This window comes from Strix uralensis, chromosome 3, assembly GCF_047716275.1.
Source record: "Strix uralensis isolate ZFMK-TIS-50842 chromosome 3, bStrUra1, whole genome shotgun sequence".
Classification (NCBI taxonomy): Eukaryota; Metazoa; Chordata; class Aves; order Strigiformes; family Strigidae; genus Strix; species Strix uralensis.
This window is the reverse complement of record NC_133974.1, coordinates 23,388,251-23,408,198: the sequence shown is the minus strand read 5'-3', so window position 1 is coordinate 23,408,198 and position 19,948 is coordinate 23,388,251. Positions and strand designations below refer to the sequence as shown.

Genomic DNA, 19,948 nt, shown 5'->3' with positions numbered 1-19,948 from the left:
ACTCGATTACAACAACCAATTAAAAACATAATTATAACTTACAGCCATGATAAAATTTGCCATTTTCATTTAGCTTTTAAAAAAGGATTTTTTTTTTATTGATAGAGAGAACAAGAATCATCCTCTATTTTATTTCACAAAATAATCATAGAAATTTTTTGTTTACGAAATCTTAAATACCAGCACTTTGTGCATACATTCATATGCACAGACATACTAAAGAAGGGAATGTGAGCTAGTACTATCATCTCAAGTGTCAGTTTTGGAAGTAGTTTTTTGGATTATGCTCTTAGACAAGGAAGCCTTTGCATCCACCCCTCTCCAACTGCTCCCTGGTTGCTAACACCTACATTCATTCAAAATATACAGAGAAAAAAATACTACAGAATTTTTAATCATGGCTAGAAGAATCTCTTTTTAAAGCAGTCTGGAGGAAACAGCATATGGGCATTAATTTTTCCAAAGTTACTCAGTACTTGAATTTGCTCTGGGGTAGGGGAATTAACCAGCACAGACTTGCCACTGCCTAATTAACAATGCATGAATGGAATGTCCAAACAGCTATGAGCAGATATGTTGCATAAGCATAATAAATTAAATAAAGGTTAAAATATGTTACCTTCCATTCTTTCATCGCATGTAGTCATTCTCTATCAAGAAGTGGCAGAGAAGCTCTACTGTTGATATTAATTGTACCTTAACTTAAACAAGGTATAGGTTCAGATGGTTATTGCTAAAATACATTATTTAACATTAATTTAATTGCATAGCTTTCTTATACATTTACAACATCCCTATGACAAAGATGAAGGTTCACCATTATTTTTCCTCTTTGTGTACATTAGGATTGATACAAATAAATTTGTGGCATTTACTTGTCAAAACCATAGAAAACTTAATTGACAAGAATAAAATTGAAATTGATAATGCAAGGTATGCACCTGTAAATGGAAAGGAACCCACGCAGCTTTAAACACTATGGCTATATTTGTTAGGACAACAAATAGACAAAAAATTCACATGGTGTTTAAAAAAAAAAAAGCAAGTGATTTCATCTGTGGCCCCAGTTCAGGATTTTAGAATCATTATGCAAAAACTAAATTTTTTTTTTTTTTTATGATGTATCAAAGGGTCCTGCACCCAACAGGAGCTTCATCCTCACTACAAGCCACAGTAACTCACCCATCTACCCACTGTCTGAAGGTACTGGCAGGTGCTGCTCATCCCTTCTAAGCAGACACCATGGGTAGCCAGTGTATATGCATGCCAAAAAAACCCTCAACCATTACAAAAATATCCTATGTTTCCTTCCTTTGTCATGTGTATTTGCAGTTGTACTTGGGCCTACAATCCTCACTTATTTTCCACCTGCAAAACGACTCATTGAAATTATCTAGAAAGTGAATTAAAGTGTATTTTAGTTTAATTATTAAAATTTATATTCACTGATATTCCCTTTATTAATATGTTTAAGAGAGTTAGCAATGATAAAGTAAAAAACCACGCAAGTTCCAATAGTGTCAGACAAAGCTTTTTGAGATGACAGGCAAAAAGCATCTGTTGATGCATGATCAGGTAGAGCAGAATCTCAATTTATGTTGAATAAATCTAACACTAGCCTATTAAGGAGTGACATGTCTGAAAATAAGAATGTGATACATAGTTCTACATGTCAAAGAGCTTTGCAGAGAAAGAACCTGAATTCCGGAATTGTACTGAACTACGCCACTCTGAATTTTTGTCAGAGTATCCCACACATTGACATGCTACACAAAGTTGGAGCTGTTGCTGCAATTATTAGCTGTCTTTGAAAAATTGCAGCCCCTGCTCAAGTGGAAATATTAATTCCTTAGGGATGACTCTTCCCCCACAGCACTACATTGCTTTGGAGATGGATTATCCGATTGAGACAGTTTCACAGTAACTGTCACTAAACAAAACAGACCTAAATTCAGGGTCCTGACCACATGGATTAGTAGAAAGACTGGAAAAGCATTTTTGCCAACTATAACCTCAGTGACATTTCAGAGAATAAATAAAACTGTCAATAATGCTGGCCAAAAATCTAACCCATTAAAAGCTGATTTCACAACTTTCTGCTTCTCTCGTGCCCAATTTCCTAGGTAGTACCTAGTAACAGACCTCTATCTGTGGCAGTGTCTAAGCTAGAGAGCGAGAAGTTTTGATCTAGAATGGCAATTCCCAAATTTCTAAAGAGTTACGGCTGAATAAAACTAAGATAAATTCTCTTTCATACTTAAATGGCTTCATATAGGTATAAGTTCTGCGTGAACAGTAAAGAAAATGTCCTATAAGCAACAATGTATATTATTTATAAATATACACATATATCAGTGTATATTACAGAATGTAAGTCTATAAGTAATAATGTCCTATGTAAGGCAGAGATCAAAAATTTATGGGGAAGTCACTATCTATACAAACAATACTAGCAACTTAACTAAGAACAGCTGTACCAAGTTCAACCACAGGTCTCCATAACCCATGTCTCCATAGATTTGTGCTTTGGGGTGATCAGAACAAGCATATGATACTTCTCTAAGAAGTCTCCCAGCATCCAACTACCAAAAGCCAAATCCTTTTAAGACTTAAAATACACAATAACAAGCACTACAGAAAGGTGTGTTTACAGGAAATCAAACAGGGAAAGAAAGAGCCACATGAAGTAGCTCTTAAAGTGAGCATAAACACAGAAGGCAACGACACAGTGTCTTTGTAGACCCTACCTTTGTGCCCTCTGAAACTTGAGCTATACCAGTAGCCATACAGCTACCAGCATACAGCAGGCAAGGGGCACCGAGTGCTAGATTTACAGAACCAGCTCCATAGTCCAGCATACATAACACTCTTCCATAAGTCTCTGTGCTCTGACCACACAGAGGTTCAGCTGTGCATGCTTCCCATGGGAATGCATGCTGGCTAGAGAACTGCAGCATCAGAAGAAGGTCCTTCAGCTACAGCCCTCAGCAGACATTGCCCAGATTAAGTATGCTTGGTGGAAGCAGCACTGCTCTAACTGAAAACAACTCGCCCCTCTCCACCCTCTCAATTCAGACTCCAAACCAGTCCTGGCATTTGAGACACTCGTCCAAATATCCTGACTGTGCCACAGACTTCACTCGTTTTTTCTCTACAGAGCACCATGTGCATGAACAATTGAGGTTGCCAAAGAACACAATGAAGGTGCGATGATATGGTCCACAAGTGTTGTCTTAGAAAACACGTATTTGCAGATTTGGACTCTAAGGACCAATTGTTCCCCAGGTTTCTTCCCATCATGCTCTTGCAATACCAGCAAGCAAGGTCTGAGAACAAGGCAGGGTAAATGACAGGAGCTCATGTTTCAGCAAAATACCACTGGGACCAAGTCTTAAGGTGATATGGAGAAAGCGAGTGTTGGGGAAATAAAAACTTTTGGAAATATAATGAAATTGTTACAATAAAATTGGCTTTAAACCCCAAACTATTTCAATTACCTTCTGGTGGTGGGGGAGGAAATTCCTCTGTGTCCATCCTAGTATATCCACTGCACCTTTAGGAGACTGAAAAACCCTGCAAAAATGAAGGAAACATGTTTTGTAGATTAACAGAATTTCCAAATACTGAGACACTCCTTTTCAATTTGGCCAAGCTCATACCTATTAGCTAATACCATTATGGAAAGAGGAAATGTGCCTGGCTTCTTGCTTCAAAATACATCTAGTCCAAATTTTTATGTACACAGCCCTCAGTATTGAAGCCAGTTCTTTTAATGATCTCAATAAGCCAGCTGAAGAAAGATGAAGTTTTCAAACTATTTGGTACTCTGCAGCTCCCACTGTGACAATCACAAGCAGATTACTAAAACATGTTATTTCAATGCCTGTTTGGAGTGTGTATTGTTTCAAAATCTTCATGAAGAGGAGAGAGATAAAAATTCTAGGAAGCTCATCAGTCTTGATGATGCTTTTCTCCATTTGTCAATCAGAAATCACAACTTTTAACTATATACTTTATACACAGCTGCTTTGCTTTTCTTTTTTTTTTTTTTGTCAGTCTTAAAAATTCCACTTGATCCCCTTTACTTTCACCTCTCCTGAAGAGAGTGAAGTACCAGCAAGCTGTCTCATGAGTGCCTTCTCTTTCCTCCTCTTTTCTTAAATGCTGTCGATCTCATGTTCCGAGGAAAAGATAAAGCTACAAAGCATTCCCATACTTTGGTCCTGAACACACACTGGGAGAGAGCAAAGCCCAGAACCCACATGAGAAATTTTCCTTCCTTCCCCATAACAATACTCAATAGTGATATTCCACTATCATGTGGAAGGAAAAACTGGACCTGTTGTGCTGAGCAATGCACACACTCTGCCCCAAACCCATTTTCAATCTAATTCAAGAGACAGTACGTCAAAAAGATAGATTTCAGAAAAAGGCTGAAGAGGAAAAAATAAGTTTCCAAAAGCCACATAAGACAGTGGAATAGCCAATGCTGAATTTTCTGTCCTATTCTTGAGTAGCCCATAGATGTTAATCTCAGAAGCTACCATTTCTGCTGGCAACAGCACACAAAACAGCTCAAGCCCCTGGAAATTCTCCATAGCTGAAGTATGAAAAGAGTAAGTTGAAGGAGATAGTGAAATTCAAGGTACGGTGGAGAAATGATAAACTAAATGAATTGGGATACAGAGGTCAAATCAATTGCCCCTTACAGAAGAGGTGGCACTGAATGGAAGGAAGTGCCTCAAAAAAGGATCCAACCTTAGGAGGTATCAGGCAATTAATCTCCCTGCATTGGGTATGCAAGGGCAAATCATCAGGACAGACATGCCAGGAAGGATAAAAACTCTGGTAGCACAAGCTCCTCATATAATGAGACAATTCATAACAACTTGCATTTTCTAAGCATATGAAATTCCCTTTTAATTCGTCTTAAGCTTTGGTAATTCTTAATCAAATCCTAGACAAAACCAAGTAGCTTCAGAGCCAAGGCTCAGAAAGGATTCATCCACATATACAACATAAGTCTGTAACACAGAAAATATGCCATTATGTGCTTTCACTATACAGTGTCCCTTCTAAAGCCTCTCTCTACAATTTATAGCAGCAGAGCTCAAAGGCGTGTTCCTGCTTACAACTGACTGGAATGCATCTTGCCACACCAAAATTGTCAGCCAAAATGAGGGAAAATTATGGTTTGAAGAAAAGGCTATTTTTCTTTATTCTTCTAAAGTTGATTCATCACTGGAACATAGATTTTCAAGGGTGAAACACTTGAATAACCAGCAAACCACTGAAATTTAGTCTCAGCACCTCTTCCAAATACATCTTTAAGAGAGTAGCTAAAAGACCTTCAGAATATTTTTTTCGTTTAAATGTATGATGCAAGTTTTTAAACACCTGTGGAAGTTAACTTCGACAATGATTTTTAAAATCAGTTTCTTCCTCACAAGCAAATGCTAACAATATGCAGAACTGAGCTATGGAAGTTTTCAGCTTGTTTTCCATTTTGATATATCTTACAGTGACATGCTTCAAATTACATAAGAATTATGTCGAGGAAGGACACAGACCCAGTGTTAGAGTCCTAGCCACTGACCTGTTTGCTCCCATCCGAACAGTGCAGTTATTCATAGGAAGAAAGATACACTTTCTCACTTAAGAATGCCTTAAGGGTTGACTTATACATTGCATTAATTCATCTTGAAGTTCCACAGATTTTTCTCTACTTTTTAGATGCTGAGAAAAACATTGCAGCAGCAGCGAGCTTGTGTATTGTACATTCCAGTAATACCCTTCATAAAAATAAAATAATTTCCATTTTATGTAGCAGATGGCATGTTCATGAATGACTTCTAACTGCACCATATTTCAAAGAGTTTTTCACTCTTCTATTGAGAGGCAGGGGAACTAACTCAAGTCAAAGATGTTTAAATCAAGATTAAGCCAGATGATTTAATTTGACTATACAGGTGTATTCAAACAATACTCATGGAAATCACAACTCAAATTAAGCTGAAATGGACCTCTGAATATTCTCTCATACACTCAGGACAGGTGTCTTCAAAATTAGATCAGGTTGCTCAGGGTCTTTCCCACCCAAGTTCTGAAATCGTCTGAAGGTGGAGGTTTCACCACCTCCCTGGTAGCCAGCCACTCCAGGAGAGTTTTTCCCTTATGCCCCACTGGAATTACCCTTGCAGCAGCTTGCAGCTGTTGCCTCTCATTCTCCTGCTGTGCACCTCTGAAAAAAGCCTGGCTCTGCCTTCTTTCCAACCCCACCTTAAGGAGCATAGGACTGTAATTCAATCCCCCTCAGTCCTTTCTTCTCAAAATGACACAAACCCAGTTGCCTCAGCCTCTTCTGACCTGTTCCTACCTCCAACCATGGCAGTGGCCTTCGCTGGACTCGCTCCAGTTTGCCAGTCCCTCACTTGTACTGGGGCCCCACAATGAACACTGAATTCCAGATGCAACATCATGACCACCAAGTAGATATTATTTAGTTTAACATAAAATTATTTAAGAAATTCAACAGCTATGTGCTTTTAAGACACAGAATATTAAAATTCTGTTCCAAATGTATTTAAAAACTGCAAATAAAAAAATAACCTATTAAACATGAAACATATGATCTATTATATTCATGTGCATTGCAATATAAAATTATGAATCGAATAACTGAACAACTGCCCCGACATACTGGACGTGACACAGAGGTTATAAGAATACGGAGCTTTTTTCCATATAAAATTGATTTCTCAAATGCAGTATAGCCTCTGCTTAATGATTTAAACTTCTCCCTTCCAGGCTCCACAGCAATCACAGAAACACGGGGACATAAAGAAGCTCTTGAAGTCACCTAGCCCAAAGTGTAAGATTTCCCATGGGCTTCCAGATACCTGACAAATTTACCTGACTCAGTGCTTATCACCTTCTTCGCTTCAGATGTGGGTAGAGGTAGCAGTGGCTGGTGTGGACCACAGTGGTGGTCTACAGACTGTCTCCTTTCCACCTCTTCCCCATTTCCCCTGTGTATCCAACATAAAACAGATGCAGGGAGAGAAGCCAAGGAGCTCCCAGACACTTATGAAAGGCAGGTGACCCACTCTGGCCAAAATACTGGCCCTCGCTTCCCCTGTCTGCTTTCTGATGTTTTAACCTGGTCCCTTCCTGTCAAACTGTTAGGAGGAACAGGTAACTCTTACTCATATTTACAGACTGGAAGAGGAAAGGCAGCTTTCCAACTCTGTAAGTTCCCAGTTTAACTGTCCACTTATAACAGGTTGGTCATTGAATCAATCTATCTGAGAAAATCCCAAATATTCCAAGCCTGAAAGTACTGCTGTTAAAAAAACCCCTATTTGTAGCAGGGTAGCGTGCTTTTATTCCAGCTGTTTAACCATTAACTTCATAAGTTTGTCTTTAAAAATCAGCAATAAGCATGTTAAATGCATCCCTTTGAAAGAAAAAACATCAGATCCCTTAATATACTGCAATATGTTCAGGTCCTCACCAAGTTTGTAATGATTTCTAAATTCTAAATAGATATTTAAGAAAAAAAAGTAATTAAAATACCACATTAAAATCAGATATTCCTGGGCAATGTTTCTCATGCAGAGAAGTCCCACGTAGTCAAAGCAGTCAGATCTCAAATGACACTCACACCAGAAAGCAGAATCAGCCGAGTGTGAAATGATCCCCAAGGAAGCCTCCCAACACTTATTTTAAATTTTCCACCAAGAGCGCTCACCTTTGACCATGAAAGCTGGTATGGAAGGAAGTGGGAGTCTGTGATGTTCCACAGCAGACCTTACAATCTCAGAGTTCTAACACATGTATAACAGAGGCTGGTGGCCTGGCATCCGTGAGACTGAAATTCTGATTCCACAGCAAATGGCAGTTTTAGCAAAGAAAACAAAGACACCTTTATACCTGTCCAAAGACTACAGAAGAAAGTCAATGGTCTTCTCTGTGACTCAGTTTCCCTTTTCATTACCTCTGGTAACTCCTTCTGCCTCCAGGACTAGGTTTCTCAGCTACAGCTGCGCATCAGATTTTGTTTGATAGTTTCCTCTAATTGTGGGATGAACAACAGACCACCACTTCTCAGCTACAAGAATACAATACTGATCAACACCTGCATTTCCACTTCATCGAAACTTTTCCCAAAGCCATTACTTGTACAATAGTCACTAGGTAACAGAAGTGGGACCAGTGCAAAATCTGCCAAAACTATGAGGCAGCACAGCGTTTAGACCTGGGGGCACACCCTGTCAAGTTTTCCAGCTCTACCACCCTAAGAACTGTAAAGACAACATACCTTCTCTTTAAGAAGGAGTGTGCACTATAACTGCAGCGACGTCAGGATTCTTCATTCTTAACACTGCAGAAAGAATGAGTCAGTGAGCATTTTTTAATAGAAAACAGAAAAGATGAAACAAGTAGACTGATTTCCAAGGAACTCATAGAGAAAGCTTAATGCAGGCAAGCTGAGAAAGCCTGAAAGCCTAACAATTAAATAAAATTTAAACAAGGAAAAAAAAGAGAAAAACTGAAGACAAAGCCCATGAATGTCTAAAATCTTCATGTCCACGTCACCTACTGATTATTGCTGCATAACGCCCAACTGAGTCTCCTTCCACCTATAACTACAGAACTCCCGCTGGAAAGTAAATCTTGCTGAAATTTGATATATAGACTATTTTGGGGGCGCAGAGAAGCAAGGAGAGAAAAGAACACAGAAGAAGGAAGGTTAATTTCCTTTTTTCCCCCTATACCTCAAGATGGCTCTGTTACACAGAAAAAATAAAAAGTGATAGCACACAAGGCTGAAACAGAAACACATACTGTAGAAATTTTTTTTAAGAGATGTTTTTATACTACAGTGGGTGTGAATGAAACAGGCATTTGAATTATGACAGCTTACCATCACATGCTGTAAGCCATAGAAGAAGGCTGTATCAAGACTAGACTGTTATTTCTTTTAATGTATATTTGTTTTATTAATAGCCAACAGTCCTGTACTGTGATAAATTTAAGAAATAAAATTGGTAAAGAAAATCACCTAAATCATAAGCAATGGAATAACAAGGAACTGTGTAGGTTTAAGTAGAAAATAAGTATGAAGCCCAGTTCCTGGCTCAGTTAAAGTCAGGGGAAATTCTATTACCAGCTGCAATGCAAACAAGTTCAGATCCACAGAGATGCACATTTTTTTCAGACTACATGCAGAATCCACTTCCCCAAAAGCTACTTTGCTTCTTTTTCTGCCACCCTTTCTTGCACCAACCAGCATCTTGCTCAAAGCTAGAGAACAATGTGGCAGCAAGTCCTGAACAAGCAGGAATCTCCAGCGACACCCTGAGAACATGATCCTTGTTTTAAAGGATATTATTTACAATATTTCTGCACCTTGAGCAGATTCCTGCCCAATACATCATCAGAAGGAGAAAAGAGGAAGAAAGCAAAGACTACATTTGTAGATTTGTCTGAGGGCTCCTACCCACAATGCAAGCAGAAAGCACTATGGATTTTTTAATATTTATGTTCTTTCCCTCTACAGATTATTATTGCAAGGCAAAATACATAATCACTGATTGATAGACTCATTCAGGTTGGCAGGTACCTTAGGAGGTCATGTAGTCCACCCTGCAGCTCAAAGCCAGGTGAGACGAGGCTGCTTTATCTACTGAGATCCTGAAAATCTCCAAAGACAGAGACTGCACAACCTTGCCAAGCAATGTGTTCTCCTACTTGGTTGTCCTCCTAGAGAAAAACATTGCCCTTATATCTAGTTAGAACCACCCTTGCTTCAGTTTATGACCATTGCCTGTTGTTCTGACATCTTCTTGATAACATACCAGCAGCTGGGGGCAGGCAACCATTAGGCCCCTCAAAGCATCTCTTCTCCAGGCCGAACAAGCCTGGCTCATTCAGCCTCTCCTCCAGGGCAGTGCTACAACTCCCTGACATCGTGGTGGCCTTGTGCTGAACTTGCTCTAGTTTATCCACATCTTTCTTGCACTGTGGCAGGGTGGGCTGGGGTGTGGTGTGGTCACAAAGCTGGATGCAGTACTCCAGGTGTGGTCTGACAAGGGCTGAGTGAAGGGGAACCCTTCCCCTCAGAGGAGCTCTCCCCTCCCACAGGCGCAACGTTGCCCTCATCATTGCTGAATTTCATAAAGTTCCTGCCAGCCAGCTCCTCCAACCTGCCCAGGTCCTTCTGAATGACAGTCCTAATCTCAAGCACATCCACTTCCCCCAATCTCGTGCCACCTGAAAACTTCATGAGCAAGGGCTGGTTGACTTCCAAGTCATGCATAACACTAAACAGGATACATCTTCTGACAGACAGCTGGGGCACTCCACTGGCTACGACCCTTCAGGTAAGTTATAACCAACTAGCCATCTCCAAACCCAACCATCTCACCAGTTTTTCACCCATCTAGTAGTACACCCACTCAGATCGTAACAACATTCTGTAAAAGACCTTGCTGAAACAAACACGAACATATGGTTTTATTAAGCTCAGTAGTACTATACTTAATTTACAGATGTGACAAAACCTACAAATATTTAAGGAATGAGAGAGAGTATGGGTAAAAAGAAACCAGGGAAGGCAACAGGTTCCCAAACACGCACATAGGGAACCTGACATTTAGTAAATAAGCCTTTGCTCCTACCTTTTGCGCTGGCAACTGTTTGAATACCCAAAAGAAGAAGAGGGTCATCACCTTGCATTTTGGAAGCCATCCTGGAGGTCAAGTGTACCATAACAAATCGCAAGCATCCAAAGAATTAAAAGTGAATGCTGGTGTCACATACTTTTAGTCAGGACTGAATTTTTTTGTTGTTGTTCTGTGCCACACAAACTAGAGGACTGTGTCACTGGTTCAAGACCATGATCTTCCATGTCGCACACACAAGCACAATAAAAATATATCAATACTAAGAGCATTTTACTTAATTTGATTACAATCAAGTAACTTCATCTGGAAAAGTAATCTTATTTCTGAAATTCCCTCTTTTAAACTTAATCCAAACTAGCCCCTTCCAATATTGGAGATCAAGTATTAACTTAACTGGAAATATCCTCAGCAAGACTTCTGTTTCTAAGTCAGAGAAGATCCTAGCATGCTGCACAACACTTCAGCTGTGATGTAAAGCTACATACGGTTTAGTTGCATACATATAATTTTAATGCACATTATTAGAATCATTATGCAGAGACTTTATAAATGTTTTTGTTATTTAAAAGTGCACCACAACAGTAATTTACACTAGTAATTCTGATCATTCTCACATGCAAAATACAGTATTTTTCTCACAGGGAAAATGCCCCCTCCTGAAACCTATTTTGATTGCCCAGTAAATCAAGTTCTTAGTTTCAAAAAAAAAAAAAAAAAAAAGGCGGGAGAGGAATTTTTTTTATGGACACAGTTGATAAAGTACAATTTTCCCCTCCAGTTGTATTTCATCTGCACATCCACTGCAAAAGCAGAAAGTCCTGGTCAAACTTGCATTAAATCTACGAGTCCTAGTTTTACAAGGCATAGACTGTCTTTCAAGATACTGATGACAATTGATAAAAATTTCCATCAGAAGCTCTTTCCAATGATACAAACGAAATGATACACTGAACTGAAGATTCAGTTTCTACTGCTTTCTGCAAACCTAGTCCTAAGAGAGACACTTTTCTGAAACATTTTCAGTTCTTTGGGTACTACTGTCCTTGGAAAAGTAACCATAGTGTTTTTCATCGAGAACAATCCATTACATCTGATCATTACAAAAGTGTCCAGTTGAACAAATTTATTTCACCTGATGAAGTTATTAAGAATATAAATATAGACTCTTATTTCTATGTTTCTAAAATAACTATTTGGAGTAAAATATGGGAATATATTTCTAATCAGAGTCATCATGCATGCTCTAGAAAAATAGCACAATTTTCACTGAATTTCGTGTTATAACACCATATTATTCAAATAAACCAGAAATTTGATAAGGCAGCCATTAAATCAATTAAAGTAAGAAAGAAAAATAGTAATAGCACCTGCACAAAACAGCCCTCATCTTCAAAAAATGTACAATGGAAGGTAGTTTTCTGTGGAAGTTTAAATTCTGCATCTAGTCCTAACATCAGTGATCTTCACTCTTTCTTTGATTTGGAAATGATCAAGTAGTCCTCTTTCTTCTACATCTTCTATAGTTCAAACTCGAAGTTTTTAAGACTCAAATTACTCAGTCCATGGTTTGCAACAATATTAAATACGACATATAAAATTCTAAAAGAACACTGAGGATGAGACACTGAATGCTTTAGAAAGGTGAAAAATATAAAGTCAAGAGTCGTAAGCTCAAGACTCACTGTGGTCCTAGCAGGAAACCTAAATATTGCCATCTACTTCCCAATAACTTATGATCCCTTTTTACAGATGAGGAAATAATGTTCATCCCCTTTCTTGAAATTTCCAAGATATATATTCTGTATCTCTAATGAATAAAAAAATACTCAAATGATTTCTGTAATATTTTTGAAAGCATTTCAAGAAAAGAGATTACAGAACAGAAACAAGAGTGAATGTTTGACCTTGAGCCTGGATCCTAATAGTTCTTATTCATGGTTCAGTCCCAAGTAACAAGTATTGTACAGTACAGTAAGTCACTGAAACAGATTTTCCCAAGATAATGCCCCTATTCAGCACCATGAAAGTAGAACAATTTATTTTGCTCTGGTTAACTGCTTCACCCACGCATTTGACATTAAGCTTCAGGCTTCCTGACTGAGCAGCGAACATGTAGGACATGAATCAATGTTGTGCAGTTATGCATCACTTCCCACAGTCTTGCTGATTCAGGCAACTCGGAATAAAATATAAGTCAAGTTTTTGATCTGAAAACACAATTTGAAAATATAATTTTCAAATCTTGTTTATCATTACCTGTCATCACTCCCTTAAAAACAAATTGTACTTTTACATGTCCCTGGTTTCAAAATAACCTGAAGTTTTCGGTTCGAGTAAAACTCAGATTGTCTACTGTAAGAAAATGTCCAAGTGATTTAAGTCTCAAAAGATGCTAATAATGCAGCAGTTTCCTTCTACAGGTATGTGACACATATTGAGCCCCAAGATTTTGCTCTCTGCAAATCACATATGCATACAATGACATTACTGAGAGAGATGTATTTGAAAACAGAAAGAGTATTAAGACGTAGTTGTATGGGTCCATAATGAGAATTTTGGTTTATCTTGTTCATGTACCGCCCCTCCTTATTATAAAGAACACCTCACCCTCGTAACGTGCCTTCAGTCTCCCTAATTCTCAAGCTTCAGTTTATGAATCCCTGATAACTTCCAAGCATCCAGGCTTGTAGCTTTTCCACTCTTTAAACTATTCCTAGATTCAAAAATGGATTTACCAATATTAATTTTCCACCAACAGATGTAATAACAAGAAAGACTTTGTACAAACAGGAAGAGGAGTGAAAAAAAATATCTGCAATGAATGCTGATTTTAACAAAAGAAGGTCTTGGATATGAAAAATGCCTCCCTCACGTGTTGTAGAATATACACAAAATGAAAGACTAATTCATAACACTATCAATGAAGCCCCATTTATTGTCCCATTATAACATACAGAATGTTCAAAAAGTAAGACTCATTTGACACTGTAACTCCAAAGGAAGTTTCTCTAAGGGGCAACTGCTACACTAGATATTCCACAAGAAGCATCCAAGGATGCTATGGACATGCACTTGCAGCTCAAAAAGCCATCAGTAAGCTGAACTTATGGAAAGAGTTTCAAAAATGCCTTTAAATTTGAGGCCCTAAGACCTCGTGAGATGTCTTCCACAGTTCTAAACTAAAACTGTAAAATGGAAAGACATAACTAAAGAAAAAGCAAAAAGTGAAACAGCAGTCACCTTACAGAAGCAGAAAGAAAATTACTATCCTGCATATGTAAAGATGAAGAAAATAAGTACTACACACTGCTCATTTCTCCATCACATACAGAATTGAAAGCAGTGTAGTATTACAGATGCATGAATAAACTGACTGCAGCTCTGCACAATATATAAATTTTAATCTGAAAGACTGAATCAAAACTACTCCTCCTCCTCCTGGATTGCAGAATTTCTTTCCTGGCTACTTCAGAAACATACCAAAGTTTATAAATTTTCTACAACAAATTCTAAAAATAATTTCTACTGTATACAGAAGCAGTTAATAGACTTCCTGTTTTACAAATGAGTAATGCACTATTCCCAGTTGCATTAAATTCCATTAACAATTATGAAGTTTGACAATAGCCCTTCGGGTTTTAGACAAGGTTGTTGTCTTCCTTCAAATGTTTATAAACTATGTAAGGACTCCTAAACAGCTTAGAACCAACAGAACCCCTCCAGTGTTGAGATTTCTTCATATCAAATTTATCAACGCTGAGACTAAATACCCTCAACTGTTAAAGAAAAGCAAAACAAAAGACATTCCCACCCACCCAGCAGTAAGTAGTAGTGTCCTGGCAAAAATTAAAAAAAAAAAAAAAAAAAAAAAATCAGTACAAGATTTTATATATAAAATATACTTTATATTTTTATATAAAATTATAACCAAGAAAACAAACAAAGGAAAAGCTCTGTTAAAAAAGAGTAACTTAAGTAGACTGAAAAATGCTAAAAAATTTCAAAAGCATTTAAAAAAAGCTGTGATGTCTATCATTAAAAATTCAGCCTACTCAAAACTAAAGCTGTACCTTACTTAAGACACACTACAGAGCTACTAGGTTTAGGATAATCAGAACCTTTTATATTCAGCCTATGACTAGAGTAAGTGTTTAGCCTTAGTATTTCAACCCAGTGTAAGTCAGAACATTTCTGCGGAAGTTAATAGTCTAGAGGAAAAAAAGACCCACAAGATGCTGAGGTACCTAGACCCTTGATTTCAATCACAATAAAAATGAGAATGTAAATATGATTTCTGTAATATTTTGGATTTTTAAAGTTAATATCAATAAACGTTAAAGCTTGTTTCACAGTATTCTACTCCGGGAAGGACTGTCGCCGTCTACAGATGAGTGAAGCCATATTCTATCTGCTGGGAGCACCCATAGCTCCTGGTCAGAAGAGAGCTGCTTCTGCACGGGCACGGAGGGGGGCAACCGCCTCTGCAGTACTTTGGTGTGCTCACCACCGACCTGTCAAAGTGAATAGCACAAGACTTGCACATTTGGTCTCAATGTCTCAGAGGTGCAATGCCAGCCTGCACGCACCCATCACACAGCACTGTGGGTCTTCTCCATATCCTGTGGTGTATGAACTCTGAAGGATCCTGCCAGGTCCTGGCACTCAGCAGGAGCTGATGGACAGCACGTTCCTCAAGCATCTATCTGCTTCCAGAGTCCTTTCTCTCACCACATCCACCTGCGGGCATCAGCCATGAAAGCACCACACACTGGGCACCTGGTGCCTGTCCCATCACAAGACACTTGTTGCCACTCATGCAGTAGGTCATGTCTCACATTCAACACCACAGGTAAGTTAAGAAATCCATAGACTGTACTATAAAAGTCTTGAAATCTCACTGTAAAGCCTTCAGAAATATCAGATTTCAAGGTAGTGTCTAATAAACTACTGTTCATAACCAGATTAAACACATGTAACTAGTTCATGGGCTACTGAGCCTGAGGGTGAAAAAAAAAAACACCACAAGATGGATTAAACAAAGCAAGTCAGACAGATTATCAAGATCAAACAGATCACCCAAGTGAAAAAACTGAAGGGCCCACTGAAGAAAACAGCTGAACAGTCAGAACCCCTGCTTGAATAATGGGCTTGCAGTTGTAGGCGCCCAACACGTCCCACATTCAGGCAACAAATCTGCATCTCCTGAGTGCCAAAAGAAAATTTTAAAAATGTAATATTTCATTTCTACTGCAGAACAGATTGGTCACTGGGGTTCACTGAGCAGAGTAAAAGCTTTGGGAAAACATTTATTTTCTTTACAATAATGATAGTCACAAATGAACATACGTTGATACATCCTCACTGTATTTATTCAGCATGAGACAGTTTTCAAACAATCAATCTTTCTTATTTTCTGACTCATGCAAAAAAATCCTATACCTTTTCATGGTAACAGTTAAATTGCACAACTGAAAAAAAAAAAAAAGAACATACGTTTTACATTGCAATTAAAAAGCCATGATCTTAGGAGGATTGAACAAGTATTTAAATGAAAGAGGACAGAATTTAGGATGGATAAAATCTTTCTGGTCAAAAATACAAGCACCACCTAAAGGCCTTTAAAATAAGCCTTTGCTAGGGGCAAATTATTAGTAGCTGTCTTTCCAAGAACCTTTCCAAGCCTACCAACAAACCTCACTCACTCACCCAGGTGAATGACTGGCCAATCTTTTAAAGCTATCCCTACCTTTACCCTGTTAGAACAGGGCATCTTTCAAAAGTCTGGTATCACCACAAGCAACTGTGTAACTCCTCCAACAGTTACAGTGTTAATTACAAAGAAACCAAGGCAATTTTAAAACCTCCTTTGAAAATAGAAAAAAAGTAATGGACAGTTGTTATTGTACTGAAGCATTTTTCCTCTGTTTCAAGAAAGCCAATTTAACGGCAGATGCCAACTCCAAAGCTGGTGTTGAACACAGTTTTTAAGAAGGGGGAAGGAAAGAAACTCCAGTTCCCCTGGGAGTTCGGATTTCCAATAGCTTTGTCCGTACCTGATGAAAAGGAGAGGGCAGCTGAGGCCGGGCAGCTCCCGACGCCGGACACCATGAAGAGGCACACACCCGAGCAAAAACCCCAGCGAGAGCCCTGGGGAAGAAACTTCACCAAAGATCAAGAGCTAGGAGTTTGGAAGAGGAGTAAATGCGTTTATTAACGACCTCTTGCACCCTCGCTTCGGTGACTCGCCAAGCCGCGTTACACTGGCAGAACCAATTTAATAATACATTTTAAAACACCGGGTTTTCCTCTCCTCCACCGAGGCGGGCCGAGATCCCCAGCTGCCACCCGCGGGCCCCCGCAGCCCCAGCAAGGCACCCCCGGCGCCCCGGGGACGGCGGCGGGAAGCGGGGGGGCGGCAGTTCCCGGGCGAGGAGAGGTGTCTCCACACGAGTCACCGAGCCCAGCCTCGGAGGACGAAACTTTCCGTGACTAACGCCGGAGCGGGACCCCGGCGCTCCCCGCCGGCCCCAGCCGCGGAGGGAACACCCACCTCCTCCGCCGCGACCGGCGCTGCCGCCAAGAGCCCTGAGGCCGCCGCCCGGCCCGCTCCGCTCCGGCGGGGCTCCGGCGGCTGCCCCGCTCCCCGGACACGTCACTCACACACCCGTTCCCCTCCACCCTCCGACACACCCCGGCCCGGGGCTGCCGCCGTCGAGCGCGCATTCACCCACCGCCGAGCGGAGCTCCTGAGTCCCGGCGGGGACCCGCCTGCCCCCGCCTGGCTCCGGCCGCCGCTGCCGTTACCGCCTCCCCGGGGCCGCCGCCGCCGCCGCTCCCGGGCCGCCGCGCCCCGCCCGCTGCCGGGCCTTTCGGGCAGCGCCCGCCGCCATTGGGGCAGCGCGAGGCCCCGCCGCCTCCCGGTTGGCGCAGCGGCCCGCCGGTCGCGACGGGGCGGGGCGGGCAGCCGTGTGTGTGTGTGTGTGCGCGCGTCCCTCCCCGGACCCCCGCCGCATTCCTGCCGCCGCACGTCACGCCGCCGCCGGGGCGGGGGCCCGGCCCGCTGCTGCCCCGGGGGCACCTGCCAGCGGTCGGCAGTCCCGGGGGGCGGGGGGCGGCTGTGTCACGGGCGAAGGGCAGAGCGGCCCGGCTGCCGGCGGGAGGGCGGCCCGCCGGGCCCACCCCGGGAGAACGGGGCACACGCGGGACAGACTTTTTTCCACCCTCAGCCTCATTCTCCCGAATAGCCCACGAGCACGCCGGGAGGCACACAAGGCCACGGTGGCTATTCTGGAATTTAATCTCGGGTATCACTTGAAACTCTTCGTTTTCAAAATCAAAGTTTTTCTAAAGGTGCTGGCACCTCATACCTGACCTTTAGATCTTTGCTCTTTTCTCGTCCTTCTCGCGTGGCTTCCCCACAGCAAGATTCACTGCGGACCGGTGCTGACCAAGTCAGCCACACTGCCACTCCAACGCCCCGTCACACCAGCGCCTGACGCTGGTCCTGGAAGTCATGTCAAGCACCCGCACATTCACCTGAATATGAGTTAGGACTGAACGTGCCCCTTCCACAAAATTGAAGAAAAAACCCCAAACCTTTACAAGATTCAATAGTTTTGAAAACGTGTACTTTACAATATATGATGTACACATCCGTCACACTTTGATGAAAATAAATGCTCTTAAGTACAAGTCTTTAAATACATTATAAGTTCTTGATATCAACTACAAAAATTTAATATTGCTAAACATTATTTAAAATCTTTGGACCACTTCTAAGCATGAAAACTTCAAGCTAAATGCTGTTCAAAGATCCATGCATCATCCAGCAGCGATCCTTGCCTATTTAAGTGCATTCATGCTGCAGCCAGTCATGAAATACGCTCGGGTATATTCAATTCATTATCATTACGTGAAAATGTTAGTAGGAAATGGTGGCATTTCAAAAGACATTTGATTAATACACCTTTTTTCTACATTTTTCATTTGCCTATAGTTTAATAACACACTTTCACAAGTATCCCATGTCTTCATGTGGGTTCATACAACCTGAATTACAAACTAAATATTTAAAAGTTTTCTTTTTTTCTTTGTTTTCAGAAAGGTATTTCTTCAGAATCAATTTGTCACAGTGTGAACATAAAATAGTTCTCACATAGCTCTATAGACTCTACATAAGAAAGAAAATGAGAATTAAAAAATTGGGCCATATGTAAAGGTTAAGACCAGGAAAACCATTATGGCAATCAGTTCAGCTTCCAGCAGGGAGACCACTTTATCCTGTTGTTTCTGTAATTTTTTTTATATGTTGCACTTCATTCACATCCAGCTATCATTTCAGGAGCTGAAATGGCAGGGAATCAGCCTTTGGCAAACAGTTTAATAACTGCTTATCATTAGAGGCCACGTTAAAGAACAGACACATATTTAGACTAAGTGCAACTAGCTCACTTCCATGGTTAAAAATATAATTTACTAGCAATATCTTTCTCCTTTCGGCAGTCAACTCATTATCCATGTGCATTAATTTCTCCCTTTCATAATTGTCTTTCACTATTCGAGACACTCCTTCCTGCAGTTCTTCTCTGAACCTTTTTGATCTTTGACATCCACTCCTTTGATTCTGGTGACCATACATAAATAATCTTCTCTAATTCCAACAAAAGGTCACTGTGGAAACCTCATTGGACAAATCCGACAATAGCAGATCAACTTATAAAAAAGCAAAACGAACTTTCAAAAGAACTTGCACTCTTCCTACTATTTTCTAAGGCAACATCCTATTAGCAGTCCTAATTAGCACCCTAATCATTGCAATCGCAAATTCATTATTTATCCACCCATAATTAGTTGTCGATAATTAGGGTACTGATAATGGCTGTCTCCAGAGTTAAATGACGCTTTTCATAACCAGGTCCTAAAATGAAGATGTTTAAACGGGTTTTACTGGTGATACATGTACAATGAGACCTCACCAGAATTTACTTACTCTCATTGCTGCCTGCTGGGGCTTCAGCCAAGATACCTCTCGCCTCCAAGCTGCCATAGGTCATGCATCTACTCCAGTACATGCACTAGGCATCTTAAGGACACCATGGACACTGAGCAGTGTCCTGGCCCATGTGACACAATGCTGTGAAGAAGAAACCCTTTTTTTCTCTCTCCATGAAAATTGGGGTAGTTGAATGTAAACTTAAATTTATGACAGCTAAGGACATACAACATCATTCCTATGGCTTGCCTTCCAAAATGTTGCATGA

At 40.5% G+C, this 19,948-nt stretch overlaps 1 protein-coding gene across 8 annotated transcripts in view; it reads right to left on the bottom strand.

The window, feature by feature from the left end:
* Positions 1-17,534, bottom strand: part of ARHGEF10 (Rho guanine nucleotide exchange factor 10) — a 116,846-nt gene extending 99,312 nt beyond the window's left edge. For 4 of the 8 annotated variants that reach the window (XM_074861676.1, XM_074861680.1, XM_074861682.1 and 1 more), the window contains exons 1-2: positions 17,420-17,534; positions 3,498-3,573 (exon numbers count right to left, since the gene is read on the bottom strand). In XM_074861676.1, the coding sequence (XP_074717777.1) occupies positions 3,498-3,534 (37 nt within the window). In that variant the 5' untranslated portion in view covers positions 3,535-3,573; positions 17,420-17,534. Of the gene's footprint in view, positions 1-619; positions 702-3,497; positions 3,574-8,320; positions 8,637-16,741; positions 16,848-17,238; positions 17,254-17,419 lie in introns of those variants that run through there. The other 4 variants (XM_074861678.1, XM_074861679.1, XM_074861677.1 and 1 more) reach the window with 4 other exon arrangements.
* Positions 17,535-19,948: the final 2,414 nt, after the last annotated feature.